Below are 20,972 nucleotides of genomic sequence, written 5' to 3'. Positions count from 1 at the left end.
AGGATACACCCTGGATGGAGTGCCAACCCATTGCAGGGCACACACACACACACACACACACACACACACACACACACACACACACACACACACACACACACACACACACACACACACACACACACACACACACACACACACACACACACACACACACACACACACACACACACACACACACACACACACACACACACACACACACACACACACACACACACACACACACACACACACACACACACACACACACACACACACACACACACACACACACACACACACACACTGGACAATTTTCCAGAGATGCCAATGCATGTCTTTGGACCGGGGGAGGAAACCAGAGTACCCGGAGGAAATCCCCGAGGCACGGGGAGAACATGCAAACTCCGCACACACAAGGCGGAGGCAGGAATCGAACCCCGACCCTGGAGGTGTGAGGTGAATGTGCTACCCACTAAGCCACCGTGCCCCCCTAGTTTATATACAGCTACGGAAAAAATTAAGAGACCACTCAGGTTTTTTTTTCTTAAATCAGGATCTCTACATGTATGTCAGCCATTCCATTCAGGTGTCTGCTTAATGAAATACAGATAAGGTGAGGAAACATATAAAAACCACTGCTGTTGTCATAACTATTGTAGCGTCTTGTACCAGTCATTTTAGATTTCATGTCCCAGGCACCCTAAATTTCAACATCTACTCCTCAATTAACCGATGAGCAACCCAGTTTTACACCCACACCTGGCTCCAGAATGTCTGGAGTCTCCACAAAGACCAGATAACCCCATGCGGCTCATTGGGGCCTGCAAACAGAACTCTCTCTCTCTCTCTCTCTCTCTCTCTCTCTCTCTCACACACACACACACACACACACACACACACACACACACACACACACACACACACAACACAATGAGACATTCCGTTTACTAATAAAACCCAAGATAAGGTACTCTAAGGTTCTCATTCTTATAACCCTTTTTGTAATGTGTTTCTTCTTTTAAGGCTTGCCTGACTTAAAATTATTTGCTCCTTAATTTCCTGACAAGGGTGTATTTTATTCATGTGTCAGAAAACAACATTGTATTTTAAAATCTGTTATACTCTATCATCATATCTTACTGATCATGGCATGTTAATGTATACCCGTTCTAATGCCGTATGCCCCCTTTAAAGTCTGATGTCAGAATGTATACGAAGCTATCGTTTTCTTTTTACTTCCCTAATGAAAGTGCATCTTGTTTATGTTTCATTTTTTGTTTCTTTGCCTTTATCTTTGCCTTGATTAATGATCTATGTATGTAATGTACCGCTGCCTTCATACCGTCATTACCCTTCATGTTTAGTATCCAAATGACCACAAAATTATCGGTTACTCATTTTTCAAGCACTGGTGTATTGTATTTGAGCACGAAAGGCGCCATACCATCTTAATACACCCTGGATCAAACTTTAAAGTCATCTAAAAGTTTGATAGCTAAACCACGTCCACAGACACCTGAAACAAAGGGAGTTTTCCCCTCCAAAATCCTGACCGAAGTATTGGTCATCTCCCCAAAGATGGGTGGAGTTCGTGACCTTTAAATTGTCAGAAACACCACTAATCCGTGGTCAGACTTTCGGAACAGCTTCAAGACGACTCCATCTTCCTTCAAAGAAATTCCAGCAAGCTTCACTTCCAAGAACGACAACTGCTCTGATCTTCAGGAGAACTTGGAAGAACGTCTGACCCCACCCTAACTGACTTTTCAGAGATTTCTCTGTTGCATCCAGACTCTTGTTCAGTAAGCCAATGCAAATAACCGTTTCCTTTACCAACCAATTTAGATGCGTAATTTTAAGTAGGAATCTTTCATTGAATCTTAAGGTGAATTTAAGTTTCTGTGACGATTTCCCAGTTAGGGTGTGATTAATTTTTGAGTCTAAGCTTGCCATCCCTTTCCTTCCTTTCTCTAATTTCTTCTTTCCAGTCTCTTCCTCCCTTTCCCCAATTTTAATTTCTTTTGTTTTATTTTATTTTCATTTTCGTTTTCCCTATTTCTTTTGTTTGTTTGTGTAGTTAGTTTTATGTTGTGTTTGTCTCATTCATTAAATGTCATAATTTTGAGCCACAGGTGATTTGTCTCTGAGTCTCGCTCACAAATTAAGGTATCTGCAATATCTGGTCTGAACTACATGCTCTATTGAGTTAATTTAATTTAAATTACGGTATACAGTAAAAGGAAAGCGAATCTTTCTTGGCCGGGAAGATACCGCCTTCATAGAATTAATAAAGGTACGCGGCCTGTTCGCCGGACGAACAGACCAAATAAGCGTAACCTTAATTCCAGTACCGTTAATTTCAACTTAGGTTAAAATATTTGGAAGTCACTATAACACGTTATAGTCGCTTATAAATATTTACCTTGCTTCGCGAGCCAAAATCGCTACACTATTCTATTCCAGTAGGATGAGCTGGATGGCAAAAACAGTGCTTGTAATACCACAAAAGTAATTAGAGTCAAATAATAACCATTGACCACACCAAAAGAGTTGAAAAGTAAAGTTTTGAATGAGGATAATAAGGGTTTACCAAATTATGGCTTTAATGGCAGAGGAGAAACAGTGAGTGTCAGTCTGCTTCCATTCTTAGAATTTCAAAGACAGTAATTCATAAGAACAAGGTCATGCTGCAGACACTGGAGACAACAAAGCTACAGAGCAGCAGAGGGCGAAAACAACTGTACACTGAACAGGATGACTGACAACTCATGTCACTCAACAGCTGTACGATGATATCAAGTTACCTGCAAAAAGAATGGCAAACAGCAGCTGGGGAATTGTGCAAAGCGAGGACAGTCGGAAACAGGCTCCTAGAGTCAGGGCTGAAGTCATTGCAAAGCTAGAATAAAGTCTATCATAAATGAGAAGGAAAGAAGTCAGGCTTAGGTTGGCAAAAGACTATAAGGAGTGGACTGAGAGGACTGGAGTATGGTCATCGGTTACATTTTCAACTTTGCCCAATATCTGGTCGTCTAATGGTCAGACAGAGACCGGGAAAGGTCTACAAGCCGCAGTATCTTCATCCATTTTGAAATTTGGTGTATGATCATGGTGATCCGGGGTGCTCTATCAAGGCTGGAATTTGGCACATTCTTTGTGAAGGGTGCATGAATCAAGCCACATGCAAGGTTGTACTTGCTTCCTTCTGCTCTGACAGCTGACAGTGTTAATAAATTCTGAGGACTGTTTTTTTTTTTTTTTTGGTCTCCCAACACCTTAACCACTAGGCTACCCCATACCTTATGATGATCAATGGTCATGAATCAATTATCAAATCTAAAGTAAACTAAAAGGTAAAAGAAAATAAAGATGACTAACTTTGCAAGCCAGTGGTGTCTTTTAAGTTTCACATTCCACACAAAAACACAAAAGATATTAACTCAATTTATTAGTCATGTAAACACAATTCCCAATCAAACACAAATAGCATCTAAGCTTGTAGGCTATTTATTGAAGTCAGCATATCTAAGTAATTTATATTCATTGTAAAATATCACACATAACCATATAGATGCATTTCAGTGATGACAATTTGCCATGCATTTCAGCTGTATGTACAAATAGCTTGGCATTGGGCGAATGATTATATAATCATTAATGACATAATTTTTTTTTTTAAGGTCAGGCATTTTCACAGAAGCAGATTTACTTCCACAAATGTCAATATATTCTTCCACCATGCCAATAAGAGTTGCAATGTTTTTGTTTTTTTTTAAATAGTATTTGGGAAGTTGTAAGCCCCTGGACAGGAAGAGGTAGAAAGTGTGGTTGTGACATACATCTGAAAAGAGAAAAGAGAGCAATGGAACTCTTCATGTCAATGCAAAAATAAAAAAAAGGTACAAAAGGATATAAACACAGCGGCAACGTGAGCGGTGCTAAACGCTTAACATAATTTACACCATTACAATCTTGCAAGCTTATGTAGCGGTGTTCTATACATTCTGTAGGGCTTTATTTTTGTACACAGTTGTGAGTAAATAGATCAAGCAGAACAGTTTTTGAGAATTTACTTCCTTTAGAAGTAAATGATTATGTATCAGGAAAAGAAATACTCAGAATTCGGCTCAATATCAGAAAGGATGTTATTCTTGACCGCTACAAAGCTCAATGGACAAATTATTATAAGGATAATTTAATATTATTATATCTAGTTTAAACGAGTATATACAATATAAACCTTCAGTCTTAGGTCCAATCATCCAAAAAAAAGAGATATACATCTACAGTATTAATTTCACAAACACGTTAATTCTTTTTACCTCTCTGCTAACATAACCATGATAATTAGTCTCTTAATTCCTTTGCACAGTCTATAAAAAATACACAAATGAGTCCCAAGATATGAAATTCACTTCCATGTACATGCATATGCAAAGCGATCAAGCTTGCTACACTGTCTTAACTCTATAACTTACATAGCATTAGAGGAAATTTAGCATTTTTAGAAAGAATACATTTTTTTTGAGAGCCAAAAGATCAATTAATTTATAAACAGGAAAAAAGGAAAGAAAAATTACAAACTTTTTTTAGGCCCCTGTCTGTTATTATTATATTGTGCCTTTTCTCTACAGTATCAGCTATAATCTATCCACAGATGTGTCATTCCAACAATAATGGCATTCAGTCTAACACAGCTTGTGTCTTTAATGAAGGATTCCCAGACCATTGTAAATGTCTAGTTATAGTAAGTCAAGTAAACTGGACTTATAGCTGTATAACCACTTAACCGAGTGGCTTCAGAGTAGCGAGATGATTTCATCTTTGATGGTACATTATTAAGAATTCCTTTGGATCACTTGGACTCATTGACACTCTGCTGTGCTGTTTCCAGTCTCAACAAAGCCATTGCTCATGCTTTTAGGGCTGGGTGGGCTGGCGAGGACCGGCAAGGGCTCATGCTTAACCCTAGGATCCACCGAGCAACTTTTCTTTGGCACCCTGGGCCGGACAACTGGAGCCATGGCCATGACCGTGGTCTGTCTCAAGCCCTCTACCTTTAGGGGTGGTCTAGTGGGCATGGTTCCCACGGACAGAGTGGACGGTTTGGGGTTCATGGAGGCATGAATTGGGGAAGTCGGGTCATGTGATGCCTCCTTCTCCTCAGTCTTAACCATGTCTTCTTCAACAGAATTCACTGATTCACTCTGGGTGTCCATGGGTGCATCTTTTGCCAAGCCGCATTGCCGTGAGTTCTTGTCAGAGCTGGGGATCTCACAGCTGTCGGTGCGACGCCTTGAGCCCTCATGCATGCGGCTTGTTGCCACTACAGCTTTCATCGCAGCCTAAAGAAACAAAGGATATTGTGTAGGTATAAACATTCAGCAAGTACTCACTAAAAGTTACAATGAAGTTAAAGTTAGACTTAAATTATTGTAAACTGCAATGATGAACGTGTGATAAGTAGTGTAGTAGTGATAAGTATTATTCATTCATTCATTTATTTTCTACCGCTTATCCGAACTTCTCGGTTCACGGGGAGCCTGTGCCTATCTCAGGCATCAAGGCAGGATACACTCTGGACAGAGTGCCAACCCATCGCAGGGCACACACACACTCTCTCATTCACTCACACACTCCGGACAATTTTCCAGCGATGCCAATCAACCTACCATGCATGTCTTTAGACCGGGGGAGGAAACCGGAGTACCCGGAGGAAACCCCCAAGGCACAGGGAGAACATGCAAACTCTACACACACAAGGCGGAGGCGGGAATCAAACCCCCAACCGTGGAGGTGTGAGGCAAACGTGCTAACCACTAAGCCACCATGCCCCCTTGGTAGAAACATGCAGTCTGATATTTATTCAGAAACCATGACAGACTCTGTGACACAGCCATACACTTAAATGACACAGACATATCCAGTCACATGGTATTAACAAAGTAACACAGTTTAGATGAAGGTGCATTGGCCATTTGTGAGGCTCAGGAACACTTATTCATAAACAACTCCATATTTGTGAAGTTAAATGGCATTGAAATACTAATGACCTCTTTTGATTAAGCAAAGATTTACAAAAATATAGCTATGTGACAGATATAAGCTTATTTTCATTTTATTTGATGGCATTTCTATTAGTTGCCACTCACCTTACTCACCAAGTCACTACTAGGCACTCCTAATTCTGGGTACTGTAGTATAAGATGTGTAGCATCATTATTACACCAGTGGTTAAAAATGATAGAGTACCATTAGGGCAGGAATTGCCAGATTGATTTCATTTAATTTGTCTGCAGACAAAGGCACAGTTTAGGTCAATATAATGTGTCTGTGATGTAGAGTGTGTTTGTGTGGCTAATACTGGAAAATATTACAAAGACTAGTAATTATGGGGTGAAATCAGGGTGCATTCTCATCAGGGTGACCTTGTTTGAAAGGGTGGGGAAAAGAAGAAAAAAGTACCCTTTTCCATTTTGTCCAGTGCCCTTTTCCAATTTTTTGGCTGGTTTGAAGACTTTTGTGACAGAAATCTTAGAACCGTGATGAGTTGTATTAGCCCTTCTATGTTCACCACACTCAGGTCAGCACTCTTGTAATAATATTGTCATTCTCTGAACTACGATAAAACCTGAGCTGCTAGAGCTATTTCTGTCCACTAATCCAATTCATACCATTTTTGACTTCTATCTGCTGTAAAGTTACTATCTGAAAATGTCCCAATACAAACCTGAATGCAGGAAATAATTAGTTTAGCTATATCTAACCTTCAGTTTGCGTCGAGCGTTAAACTCCTGCAGCTTTCTCTGTGTGGTGTCCATGTGGGAGAAGCGTGCTGCCTTGCCAAGCACCCATGGATGTTCCAGTGCCTGCTGCACGCTCAGACGCTTATGAGGGTCCAGAACTATAAGCTTACTGACCTGTATGTGTTGAAAAACACAAAAATACACAGTCTTGGTAGTTTATTATGAAAATGAGTGACATAAAAACTGTAGAGCTTACTGTGAGTATCGATTTAACATTTTCAAAGGGAATGATATTGAAGTAAGGAATAACACACAATGGATAGTGGTGTAGGAAAATAATCCCTCCCACGCTTAGAGGAGCCTCTTGAAGTATCATCATATGCCACAGATATATCCCATTACACCCATTCCTCCATCAATACATCCATCCATCCTTCATCCATCCATCCTTCCTTCCAGCCATCCTTCCATCCATCCATCCTCCATCCATCCATCCATCCATCCACATATCCATCCATCCATCCATTCATTCATCCATCCATCCACACACCTACACATCCATCCATCCGTCCATCCATCCATCCACCTGTCCATCCATCCATCCATCCATCCATCCATCCACCTGTCCATCCATCCATCCAACCATCCATCTATCCATCCACACACCTACCCATCCACACACCTACCCATCCATCCACCGTCCATCCATCCAGCCATTTTCTGTAGCGTTTATTCTACACAGTGTCATGGGGAGCCTGGAGTCTATCCTGGACAGGATGCCAATCCATTGCAGGCCACAATCACAAACACTCACATACACATTCAGACATTATGGACAATTTACCAATCAGCTTACAACCAGGCTGGCGAAGGAAATACGAGTACCCAGAGAAAACCCCTAAAAGCACACAGAGGTGTGGAGGTGGAAATCGAACCCCAACCCCAAAGTTGCAAGGTAAATATGCTTCATTTAAATCCTAAAAGGTTTCATTTATTAATAAACAACAACACATTTATAAGCTATAAGAAGCAAGTTGGACCTCACCAGATCCTTTGCATTGAGGGAGACCTCATCCCACCAGGGGGAGACAAACTCATAGTCACAGTTGAGGATGCGGCTGTACATGTACTGGTCTCCCCTCGGATCGAAAAATGGTTCGAATCCGCACAATCTGGGGAAGGAAAAAAAAAGAGAAAAAGAGAGAATGTAGCAGATTTAGTGTGGATGTCACTTTACGCCAATAGCAGCACTGCAGGTGGATATGATGTAATGTGTTTATTCACAGAGCTTGCTTAGGTGTTTACTCACAGTATATACAAGATCACTCCCACGGACCACATGTCTACCTCTGGGCCGTAAGCATTGCCTCTGAGAATTTCAGGAGCTAATGGAAGAAGATGAGAGGATAAACAGGAAATACACCTACTACTCAATCTGCTTTCTAAAAGTGTTATACCGATTGACTGATTTAGTTTTTAATCCCTTAAATAAAAAAAGAAACAAATAAATACATATATTACTAGCAACAAGCAACTTCACATGGTGTTACTAAAAAAAAACTAAAATAGATGAGCAACGGTGAGAGACACATTTATCCAATCGGTATTTCCCATTAGCTTCTTCACGAATAAAGGGATCTCATTTCATATTTACTGGATTATTTTATTAAATAAAATAATAAATAAATAATCATTAAAAAATTTGTACACCAGCACCAATCCTACTGTCTGGGATCCAACCAAAATGTTACACTTTCAGTTTTAATGTACAGATCATGTGCCACTTCTTCTAATATTGATCCTATTTATTTAATTGCTTTTTATTTTAACCTCCTAAGACCCGAGCTTTGGTTTGGCCTTGCATTTTAGATGCAGTGATGTCCACGTATGTGGACACCAGGTCGTAGGAGGTTAAAGCTCCTTTGTGTGATCACAGGAACTCACCGCAGTAACCAGGAGTACCACACACCGTCTTCATCGTCACTTGCTCGTCTATTATCTTGGAGAGTCCAAAGTCAGCTGTGGTCAAGTTAGAGACAAGGCGCCAGTGATAAAAGCGTCTTCTCATGTGTTGTGTTAAATCACCAGTGCACACTTTACTATTTACTTTCTACAACAATTTACAGGTGATGTACCATGTTAGTTCCCATGTGTTCTCCTTTTATCAAAACCATAAGAAAACAATTTAGGATATGTATTTGGTTACCTATCTTGAGAGGAGCATCTATTGATAGATCAGCATATAACAGGTTTTCTGGTTTGAGGTCCCTGTGAACGACCCCATTTTCATGCAAGTACTGCAGAAAAGAAAGAAAGAGAAAAAGAAAGAAAGAACATAATAAAATATATATTAACAGGGGGGGCAAGGTGGCTTAGTGGTTAGCACGTTCGCCTCACACATCCAGGGTTGGGGGTTCGATTCCCCCCTCCGCCTTGTGTGTGTGGAGTTTGCATGTTCTCCACGTGCCTTGGGGGTTTCCTCCAGGTACTCCGGTTTCCTCCCCCGGTCCAAAGACATGCATGGTAGGTTGATTGGCATCTCTGGAAAATTGTCCATAGTGTGTGTGTGTGTGAGTGAATGAGAGTGTGTCCTGCGATGGGTTGGCACTCCGTCCAGGGTGTATCCTGCCTTGATGCCCGATGACGCCTGAGATAGGCACAGGCTCCCCGTGACCCGAGAAATTCAGATAAGCGGTAGAAAATGAATGAATGAATGAATGAACTTCAATACAACACGGAAATATATTTCAATACTACAATACGACATTGAAACAGAATTCAATACTTCAAAAAAACACGGAAATAGACAGAAATACAATTCTTCTATACTTCAATGTGACACAATAGTAGAATTCAATACATCAATGCATCACCAAAATAGAATTCAATACTTCAGTAGGGAACTGCAAAAGAAGTCAATACCTCAAAGCAACACAGACCTAGAATCCAATACATCAATATAACACTAAAATAGAAAATAAAGGTTATTAATATTATTAAAAAAGAATTCAATATGTCAGTATGACATTGTAGCCATTCATGTATGGTTAGAACCATGTAAGCCAGTTTAAACAGTTAATTAATTCATTTTCTACCGCTTATCCGAACTACCTCAGGTCACGGGGAGTCTGTGCCTATCTCAGGGCACACACACTCTCATTCACTCACACACTCCGGACAATTTTCCAGAGATGCCAATCAACCTACCATGCATGTCTTTGGACTGGGGGAGGAAACCGGAGTACCCGGAGAAAACCCCCAAGGCACGGGGAGAACATGCAAACTCCACACACACAAGGTGGAGGCGGGAATCGAACCCCCAACCCTGGAGGTGTGAGGCGAACCTGCTATCCACTAAGCCACCGTACCCCCCCTAGTATAAACAGTTCATCACGTACAATTTAATGAGGCATGTGTTTATGGTGAATTGTTGATACGGTGAGATTTTCTATGAGGAGACGTAGCATCTTAGGACAGAGTCTCCAATATCAGCGCTTTGTAATTGACAGAGTTATTAAGACATAACTGTAAGTTTTTCAACATTACAAAATCATTTGGTTTTGGTTTTGTGTGTAACGTGTGTAATCTACACAGATGCAAGTATGCCAAAGAAATAAGATGCCCAAGGTCTCAGTGTTTATAAAACAGTAGGTGAGAAATACCTGGATGACCTACTGCTTCTGCTGAGTTTCTGCAGTATGGAGCCAACACACACTGCACCGTCCCATAATGCAACGGGACTGGCGCTGAATACAAAGTGTGTGGGTTCTTGTTAAAGTGTATGTGCTAAATGTATTAAACATTTTTCTTTCTGGTTAAATGGTATTTGCTGAACAACACCTGAGTAAACTGTTAACTCACTGAAGGATTAAACAAGAAAAAAAAACAGTTGCATTTTTCTTTTCAAGACACACAGACACTTTTATTGAATTGACTTATTACAGCACTGCACCATCCCTTAAACTTCCTGTCTCTTAGCCTATGAAATTTCATTCTAGTTTGACCTTATAGTTACTTCAGTGACTTACTGTCATGTTAAAAGTTCGTGGTGTTTTGGGTATTTATGCTCTACTTTTTACACCCCCATCCCCCCACTGTTTCACCCCCACTGATTACACAGTGCAAGTAAAGAACAATACAGGTCTGTCAAGTGTCACGCATTTCTGTCTTTTGTCACGCTCTCTCGCCACATTGTATTTCTCATGCAGAAAAACGTTTTGACTATTTATCATATATTCAATATGCCGCAGCGCCCAAAATGTATCTGTCCGCACCGTTGTCTCTATGGAACTGGGCAGGAATCAAGCGCGTCTCCCCTGGAGTTCTTAGTCGAGCCTGACACTTATCAGCCAATCAAAAAAAGAGGCTACACAATAGCCAAACAGAAAATAGCACTATCTAGGTAAGATTTAACGCTACAACCAATGAAAAAAAATCATTCATTAGAGAGGGTATTTTCGATGGTTGGTTTAAACAAAACTTCAACACGAAACAGCTTGTCTCTGGACAGGACATTGTCCTCATGACCCTAAAAATGTCTGGGCTTGTGCTGAACTGTTTTAAATGGGAGCAACATTACAAATGATAAAGGTGTCCAAAAAGGCAAAAAACACTTACAATAAACACCACCAGTCATAATCTCTCTCTCTCTCTCTCTCTCTCTCTCTCTCTCTCTCTCTCTCTCTCTCTCTCTCTCTCTCTCTCTCTCACACACACACACACACACACACACACACACACACACACACACACACACACACACACACACACACACACAAATTAATAAAAGGAAATTAAATAAATACTTCATATTTTGGAGATGTCACGCTTGCCTGTCTTCAAAACTTGAGAGCCCTGAGAATTGCATAAGCCAACTATAAGAAAGGTGTGTAATCTTAAGTAAGAGCTAGGTGCAAGTATAATGGGGAACCTTTCTTACAGTTATATCACTGAAACCCAAGAAAATGGTCCTGCATATTGTTCACAAGAACAAGTTGCAGCATTGCAAGCTGCAAAAATATTAAATGACAAATGTGTGTTATCAGTGGCAGACTAATGAGCACCTTTGTGGAATGATCCTTCATTATTTTGGAAGGTCTGAATCCTTGAATAGACTGAATGCACAGTGAGAGCAAAGAGAATTCGAGTGAAACCTATGGGATTTAACTTAATCAGGCCACAAGCTGGCCAGATTAATTGAAATGGAAAATGCCTTCCATCGTCTGAAAGAGCTACAGCAGATGGACTCTTTTCCATTCACATTTTAGGCCACGCTGAATCTGAGCTCTCTGTAAAATTTGTTAGACTTGCACTAATCTCTGATTTGCTGTTTCAATTTCACTCATTAGTTGCTTAATGCTTATTACACGGCACTCTGACAGTGTGCGTTCAAGTGTGAGAGTATCTGCGTATATAATCTAGCGAGCAGGCCCATTGATATCTGGATTGAAATGAAACCTGGGATCTTAATAACGTGACAGTTTAGGCATTTAACACTGCATCTTCACATCTGCTTATAAAGCCTGAGATTCACAGTGCTAATATTTGTTGCGCTCCACACAGAGCCTCCAGCACCTCCATTACAGTTAAAACAGATGATGGATGTGCCTTTACCAGTCCTTTAGATCCATTCGTCTTCCTGCTAGTTTTCCGAACATTTGGGCTACAAATAAATCTAAGTAATGGCACATGGGTGTCTAAGAGCCTCAAGCTAAAGTGCTGGTATGACTCATTCCATGCCAAAAGCTGTGTTAATTAAGTTGGTGTGCGAAGGCGAAGAACAGATGTCAGTTCTTTAACACGGTCTTAAAATACTGACGGAAATCATGTTAGCTGATGAAAAACAATGCGGAGTTGCTTTCCATATATCTTCATCACATCACCAGTTCAGCAACCTAAATCCGACACTTTTACTGTCACTTGTAAGTGTATATAAGAACATACAGTGCAAAGTCACTCCTAATAGCTCAGATGGCAGGATTAAAAAAAAAATGACAGGGTGTTACTTTGACATGCTAGAGGATCATCATGCTTTCTTATCACCCTGAGTGAGAAGGTTAAAAATGAGTCAGTGAGATACAAAAACTCGGTGTTCTTGATAACTGCAGACTAAATGACTCGACTTCACCGAGCTATGTGTCATTTAGCAAGGCTCATACGTTCACAACAATACATAACATACAGCAAAACTTAATGATTACATCTGGGAGCAATGCTTTTATGCTAAATAAAACATGCATATGGCCACCGTCGTGCTGTTTTACTGACATTAGCATGCACCCTGCTTCCAAGCTGTCACATATCAGGCAGCATAGTTTCATCCCGCTCAGGAGATTAAAACGGACAGGAGGAAATGGCAATGGATTTTTCTTTCCTCTGAGAGGATTATTTCACATTTTGCATGGTGCCATACAAAGCAACGCTCACTATATCTCACTTCTGAATGACAACACAACCTCTGTGCAGCCGTTAGCAGTTTCACACCGCATAATAGAAAAATCCCTCTAGTTTCATGCCAGGCAAACAACATTAATTAATATTAATATTTTACATCTACCCAGTATCATTTTTTTTAACACTTTTACTTCTCCTATTATTAGCATTATTTGATTATGTGTCCTTTATTAGTAAGGTTTGTATTAGATCCCTCTTTCTCTTTAAATTGAGCTAGACTCTGAGCTTGTTCTAATTTTTAGCCTAAAAGCACAAGACTAGCACAGCGAGCCTTTCTTTTGCACTGACACATTACTATTGTATTACATATCATTTCATAATTGTTTGTAAATGGCATAAATAAGATTTTATTACGTAAACAAAGACCTTGTTCAGTTTGATCCTTTAACTCTTTATCTTTAATTTGCACCCGTGTTCACACGATAATCTATATACAGAATCCCAACCGTGTCTTGACTAATCTTATAAAAGACTTGCTACAATCAATCAAATAATTCATTTGTGCAAAGTCCAATTTCCTTTCCACTTCCATTAAGAGCACTGGTGTACAGTACTGATAGAAAGGGTTAATCATGATGAACTTCTGTATACCATAAGCATTATGTAGCACAATCACCTTCGCATTTGTCCCACTTTTATTGTCACTATATATAATTTTTTTTTACCTCAATCATTTCTGAGTATAATGTACTTATCATGTACATTACAACCGTCACGACAAAGACACCTGAACAGATGACTCTGAAATCAAATTACTTCTAGTCTAGAATCAATTTGCACATCAAGTGTCAGCAGATAGCCTGTCTTTTACAAAGGCTTTAATAGATCCAGTTACTGCTCACAGATTTCCATCAAAACATGTCTCGACATGACTATAAAGTGTATTTCACTCTCAGGGCATTCCATGGGAAAGAAAAGTTTTTCTGACACCATCTGGGTGTGAGAAGTACTAAAGTTGGGATGTGCAAAATGGCCGGCATGGAAGGATAAAGGATGCTCTCGTATTCCTTTTTGACTGCATATACATGTGATCCATGGATAGTTATCATATAACATAACATTAATAAAACTTTTAATAAAAATATTCATCTTTTTATCTAATGTTGTATAATATTTAATGATGTGTATAATATTTCATAATATTCAATTATGTTTATTTTTGTTGATTCTCACAGTGATCACCTTTAAAATATAATAAGTTTAAAAAAAAATCTAATAAAATTTAAGAACAGACTAAACCTGGGCCTTACCGCCACTGCCTCCAGGATCTGCTTGATTACATGAGCGGCGTCTCGCTCACTGTAATAGCCCCTCTCCACGATCCTGACAATAAAAAACACATTCAGCTAACGAGACTGAAAAAAAGACCCCCACACACACACTGTTTCACAAAATGCTTTCATGCCTTCAGCCCTTGCTTGATCATGAATAATTCAGCTATAAGCCACAAAATTAAGAACTGTAAGTGATCAAATCCCAAATGCGCTAAAAATCAACTAGCAGTTGTTCTGATTCTACTTTATGATTTAAATATAAATGTAACCAAATGCATCTACATACAGTATTCTGATGGACAAAATGTGTTCTAAACAGACAAACTAAGTCCACAATTTTTTTGAAAGATAGATGGAAAGCTTCATTCATCATTCATTCATCAGCTGTCACATCTGAAGCTTGCGGGAAAAAGACAGCACATATTCGTAAACAGGAACATATTCTGTGTTCATTTATTTATCCTTAGTAACTGCCTGGTCAGAGCTGCAGTGATATAAAATAATGGAACTGCTTTGTTTACATCTTGGGAATCGTGTATATCCCTACCGAACTTCATTGACGTAGCTGAGATCGAGAAACCGTCAAAGTCAGATTTTACAAATGATCCTGACAGTGCTAACATTTCTACCTCTGGGTTTTTCATTTTTTAGTATTTAGACCATGCCGTCTTTGGGTTTCTAATTCAGCTACAGCTATTTGGCGCAGTTTTGCAAAGACCCAATTTGCAAAGAAATTATATATTGATTATTCGTATTTGGAAAAGAAACGAAAGGATGACCTTTAGTAATATATTAAGTTATTTATGTTTTAACTACCGAAGTACTAAAAAAAAATCTGTTTTGAGGCATTTAAACAGAAAACAAAGTCATCCTATGAAGAGAATATTCTCATCTGTTAATTTGATAAATGACGTTTGTTTCTACTTCTCTATGCTTTGATGTCATTAATCGCTTGGAAAAATGCATATGCTGTTTTCTTTCATGTCTTTAATAAAGACAGGGTTTTAAAATAGACTCTCAATGAAAGCACACCTGTCAAAAAGTTCCCCGCCGGTGACGAGCTCTAAGATTAGAGAGATCTCTGTTTTCGTCTCGAAGATCTCTTTCAGGCGAATCTGAGAGAGGTAGAGAGAGAGAGACAGAGAGAGAGAGAGAGAGAGAGAGAGAGAGAGAGAGAGAGAGAGAGAGAGAGAGAGAGAGAGAGAGAGAGAGAGAGAGAGAAAGGAAAGATGCTGCAAGTCATGTTGTATGTAGAAAAGAAAGTATTATTAGTGTGTAAAAATCCTGTACATATAAAGTCACACGACCTAATCTTATTTAGACATGCATGTACAGTACAGGCAATAAATCTGTTCACTGTCTCTCTGACTTATTAGCTGAAAAGAAAAATATCCAAGTTCTTACAATATTTGGATGGGAAAGACGTAGCAAAACCCCGATTTCTGTTCTCACAATTTTCTTGTCAATCTGCAACAATACGACAATGCTAAATTATATCAGATATCGTAGCTGGATTTATAAACGACTTTCTACTGAATCAATAAGCTGACTTACAGTTTTCTTCAAAACCTTGGCTGCATAGGGCTTCTCTGTTTGCTTCTCTTCACAGCGATACACAACCGATGTGGCCCCCCTAGAGAAAAAAGCATAGGAAAAATTAGTGAAGTCATCCAAGCTAAACAGACAATGCTCCGAGCTGAAGCCAAGATGGGGATGCAATTCATAATCTTGGAAACTGGGGTAGCACAAATGTGTAACCGATGAGGAATCAGTGGGGTATTGCATTTGATGTCATGCCACCAAGTAAGAGCTTCGATTTGAGTCATCATACAGCTGTCCAGCCCGATCCTGCTCAAGCTGTGAGTGTCCTTCTTCCAAACTGGTGCCCTACTTGTAAGTTCTGAAACTCTCTCAGAGACACGTGAAGCCACAACAAGAAGCACAGCGGCAGTAGGATATTTTTATACATTTTATACATTCTTCTCGCTTTATCTTGGATCTGGATTTTATTCCTGCTTGGAGGTGGGAATATACCATAGATGGAGTGCCAGACTAATGTAGAGCACCATGCAAACACTTTTACTAAACCACAGCGTTTATGTAGCCAATTCTATTGAAATCAATTCAATAGAATAAAAATAAAAATAAAGGAAATCCAAACGAGCAGCATCCCAAGGTCAGGATCAAACTTGAGACCGGGAGCTGTGTGGTGTCAACATTACCTCCGGATCCAAACACTAGTATTTAGTATTTTTAGATACTGTAATTGTTTAGTTAAAAATGTACATATAAATTGAAGAACTTATGTATTTATCTATAATATCAGTTATCCCATATTAGTTATCTAAAATCTTTCATCTGGTTCCTTAGATTAGGTTCAACACATCAAGCAGTGTTTTATCTCACCAAAAGGAAACTGGAATTTCACACATCACCTGGTATGTGAGTGAAGGTGCTAGAGGGCTTTCTTGGGTCCTGTGAAATCGTTAACACTTAATTGTCAGCGGATGGGTGCTTGAGATCACAAGGCTGAACACACAGGGAGCCTGAGCATCTCTCCATCTGCTGATTTGTGATTAAACTCATCGACACCTCAGGCTTCAAGAAAACCGATCTTAAATGTCATTAGGCACTGAGAACAAAGCATCAACGTCACCATCATAAGGGCTTGTGTGGTTTTGTGTGTGTGTGTGTGTGTGTGTGTGTGCGTGTGCGTCAAGTGTCTGGGGTCAGAGATCATAATGTCTAACCTGATTTCCCTCCTCTTCCTCCTCTTAATTCAGCAATCTATTTCTGTTTTACTTCTTAAACCACAGACCACTCTTAATATCAGCATAATGTGATTTGTACAACATCCAACAGCATCTCTTTTTGATGGCAACATCAAAAAAGTCAAAAAATTCTACACTAACCAAAGTGACAATTGCAATTTGGAACCATAAATGTCTAGAAGCTGAGATAATGATGCTATCTCATATGACCCATTTACAACTATTATACTAGGACCAGACATCTTTACTAAGAACACAACAGAAACCCATTGTTGAAGGAGCACACACACACACACACACACACACACACACACACACACACACACACACACACACACACACACACACACATATACACACCGCAGCTGTAAAATCTTACAAAATTCATCTACATTAATTTATTACATGTCCAGAAAGGCTTTGTCTTTTTTGACAGATAGAGACTTGGACGGCATTGATGTGCACCATCACTACAAGGATGGGAGTGTGTGGGGGTCTAAGGGGGGTATGAATGATGGATCAGGATAATTGTCTTACATTATACTTACCTTCCCAGTTCTGGACCCATGGTGTAGAACTCCTCCAACGAAACATCTCGACGTGAGCCGTCCACCCAGTAGTCCACAGAGCCGGCGCTGAGGCGAGAGCTCGGCATTGTTGCACCTCCAGAACCTCAGTGTTTTCCTCTAGCAGAGATGGGCCCTACAGATCAAGGAAAGCCTCATCGCATCTGGATACCACTTAATGACATATGATGTTCCTCCAAAGTCTATAAACGGACGACTGTTTAAAAATGTACTTCAGTGATCTAAAATTGATCTAAATGGGTTAAAGCTGTCCATTTCCAGCAGAGTGCGCCCATTCATCTTCAGCCCAAGCAAACCATTGCTATGGCTACCGCATGGGATGTATAAATAAAGCTAAACAAATGCAGACGAGTCATAAATACTAGCGCATCACGCGGAGACTGAATCACGGGGAAATGCGTTGAGCTACGCGTTGTAGTGATGATCAGAGCATCTTATATGGGCACATTCGGAGCCCGTGTTTCATCCTCCAGCGGGCCTCGCGTTGGTGGTGTCAACAATCCCATCTGGTTCCTCTGGATCCCGCACCTCTCAAATTCAACACAAAAAGACAGACATGAGATAATCCATCCGTTCTGTGATGAGGCACCGGATTGCGATGAGCGCGCGTCTGGTTATGCGAGAAGTGTTTATTTACGCCGGAATTACGCATCAAGCTGCACCAAGCAATATGCGTTTAAATGTATTCCACCTGCTAGAAAGAACATGGTGCTGATGCAGGACTGTGTATCGAGTGGATATGTTTATCTTCACCGTTGTCGCTTGGGTTGGGGAGGTGGCAGCCAGGGTGCTGTGACAACGCAAAGAGAGAAAAGGGGATGGAGGATAAAGGAAGAATGGAGGGAGGGAGGGAGGGAGGAGGGTGGATGAGGAGTCTGTCAGCGAAACCTGGGCTTTCCACCAATCCAAGGGAGGCAGCAGTGTTGCAATCACAGTCCAACTAAAATTAATTATGGATTCTAAGAGACCAAGAGCCGAGTACTGACGATTGCCTCTTTATGTTAATATTAATGTTGTATTACAGAAACAAGCCCAAATGTGCTGCTCTTCCATTGTAGTTTGACCACGTGTATCTACACACACACACACACACACACACACACACACACACACACACACACACACACACACACACACACACACACACACACACACAAACACTTTAATTGGTTTGGGACTTTAATTCATCCTTGTTTAAAAATTATTGTAGCACAGAATATTCAGAAATTTAAAAAAAAATCTAAATTCAATTACAAGATTCAAAAACAAGCAAAATAATCACATTAGACTGAATATAAGTAAAATACATAGTATACAGATGTTAAAATTCAATTAGATTTTAAATTCAAACAGTTTTCACAACCATACAGTACAATAACTAGAAATGCTTTACAGACTGTCCAATCACCATCTGGTCACAATATAATCAATAAAAAGAAATAAAATCAAATAAAGAATAGATAAAAAAAGGAATAAATAATATCCTTTCTACAGCTGTATCTAGTCAAATGGAGTTGTGTAACCAAAAGCTCCTGAGCAATTTTTGATTAGTTTGTGCAGAAATGTTCAGCGATGGGAACCCGAGCTCAAAACCGACCGCCGCAACATCAGTTCAAAAATCAGCGCCATAGTCTTCAAGTGGTTCTATCCACAGCTGTCCCATGGGTCTCTAAGCTGTCCCCTCAAATCCACCTTCAGCAGCAGTGAGCACCACCAAGCGAACAGACTCCAGATGGATCAGACAGGCCTGGAGAAAAGAGGTGGTCACTCTGGGAACTGAGAACATGGAGAACCCAGGGGCAGCACGTGTAGCTAGAAAGAGAGAGAGAGAGAGAGAGAGAGAGAGAGAGAGAGAGAGAGAGAGAGAGAGAGAGAGAGAGAGAGAGAGAGAGAGAGAGAGAGAGAGAGAGAGAGAGAGAGAGAGAGAAAGGAAAGATGCTGCAAGTCATGTTGTATGTAGAAAAGAAAGTATTATTAGTGTGTAAAAATCCTGTACATATAAAGTCACACGACCTAATCTTATTTAGACATGCATGTACAGTACAGGCAATAAATCTGTTCACTGACTCTCTGACTTATTAGCTGAAAAGAAAAATATCCAAGTTCTTACAATATTTGGATGTGAAAGACGTAGCAAAACCCCGATTTCTGTTCTCACAATTTTCTTGTCAATCTGCAACAATACGACAATGCTAAATTATATCAAATATCGTAGCTGGATTTATAAACGACTTTCTACTGAATCAATAAGCTGACTTACAGTTTTCTTCAAAACCTTGGCTGCATAGGGCTTCTCTGTTTGCTTCTCTTCACAGCGATACACAACCGATGTGGCCCCCCTAGAGAAAAAAGCATCGGAAAAATCAGTGAAGTCATCCAAGCTAAACAGACAATGCTCCGAGCTGAAGCCAAGATGGGGATGCAATTCAGAGAGAGAATATTAAGCTTGTGATCATATTAGGATTAAAGACAATGTACATTATTTGCAAAGAGCAGGCAGGGACTCCGGTAGTCCGGATGCTATCTATGACAGCAAAACTAAAAGGGAGAGCCAAAATGTGTTTGGCTCCTGATATACAGTAGAAGTTAAATGTTTCTGGGTAGCTGGGTGATGTCAGCAGCACAGACAGTTCCTGTTCCTTACCGATCATCATTACTGGAGCATTTTATTAATCTATACAAGCAAAATATGGTGTACTTTGTTTATATATATATATATATATATATATATATATATATATATATATTTATATTTATATTTATATATATATATATATATATATATATAATCAGGTAATATTCAGATCGAACTAGCTAACCTCCATCAGGAACACTAATTATTTGACATGTTGCTTCAACTAGAATTCACTGTAAGAGATGAAGGTGTGCAGAAACGCACTTTAAACATTAGTTAAAATAAAATATACTTAACACATAGAGAAAAGGTGTTTTATAGTTGTGTTTTTGGCAATTTTATTATATTTAATAACAAGAAAAGGCTACAGTTGAGTACAGATGCTTTCAGGCACTGTAATTAAGAGCTGTAAGCAGTGTCACTCAGCTAGATAATGATGACCATCTTTATCATGTCCACAGGGCATCAGGCTTTAGCCCATGCAATGATAATAGAAATGAAATAATATTTCCCGGGGCTCA

General features: G+C 39.7%; 1 protein-coding gene across 4 annotated transcripts; it reads right to left on the bottom strand.

The window, feature by feature from the left end:
• Positions 1 to 3,416: 3,416 nt before the first annotated feature.
• si:ch73-60h1.1 (calcium/calmodulin-dependent protein kinase type IV) lies at positions 3,417 to 20,103 on the bottom strand. Of its 4 annotated transcripts, none has more exons than XM_027169652.2 (11): positions 17,778 to 18,666; positions 16,013 to 16,091; positions 15,863 to 15,925; positions 15,491 to 15,573; positions 14,435 to 14,507; positions 8,938 to 9,028; positions 8,676 to 8,750; positions 8,041 to 8,116; positions 7,777 to 7,903; positions 6,753 to 6,905; positions 3,417 to 5,330 (listed from the first exon to the last, which is right to left on the bottom strand). In XM_027169652.2, exons 1-11 carry the CDS (start codon positions 17,882 to 17,884, stop codon positions 4,851 to 4,853), a joined length of 1,407 nt encoding a protein of 468 aa, XP_027025453.1. In that variant the 5' UTR covers positions 17,885 to 18,666; the 3' UTR covers positions 3,417 to 4,850. The 4 variants fall into 4 exon arrangements, with proteins under 4 accessions (XP_027025453.1, XP_047659151.1, XP_047659155.1 ...); XM_047803195.1 differs by having other exon boundaries at positions 17,767 to 17,895; XM_047803199.1 differs by lacking the exons at positions 16,013 to 16,091; positions 17,778 to 18,666 and adding an exon at positions 20,077 to 20,103.
• Positions 20,104 to 20,972: the final 869 nt, after the last annotated feature.

The sequence above is a fragment of the Tachysurus fulvidraco genome, chromosome 2 (assembly GCF_022655615.1).
Source record: "Tachysurus fulvidraco isolate hzauxx_2018 chromosome 2, HZAU_PFXX_2.0, whole genome shotgun sequence".
Classification (NCBI taxonomy): Eukaryota; Metazoa; Chordata; class Actinopteri; order Siluriformes; family Bagridae; genus Tachysurus; species Tachysurus fulvidraco.
Note: the sequence above shows the minus strand (reverse complement) of the source record. Positions and strands in the feature narration are given on the sequence as shown.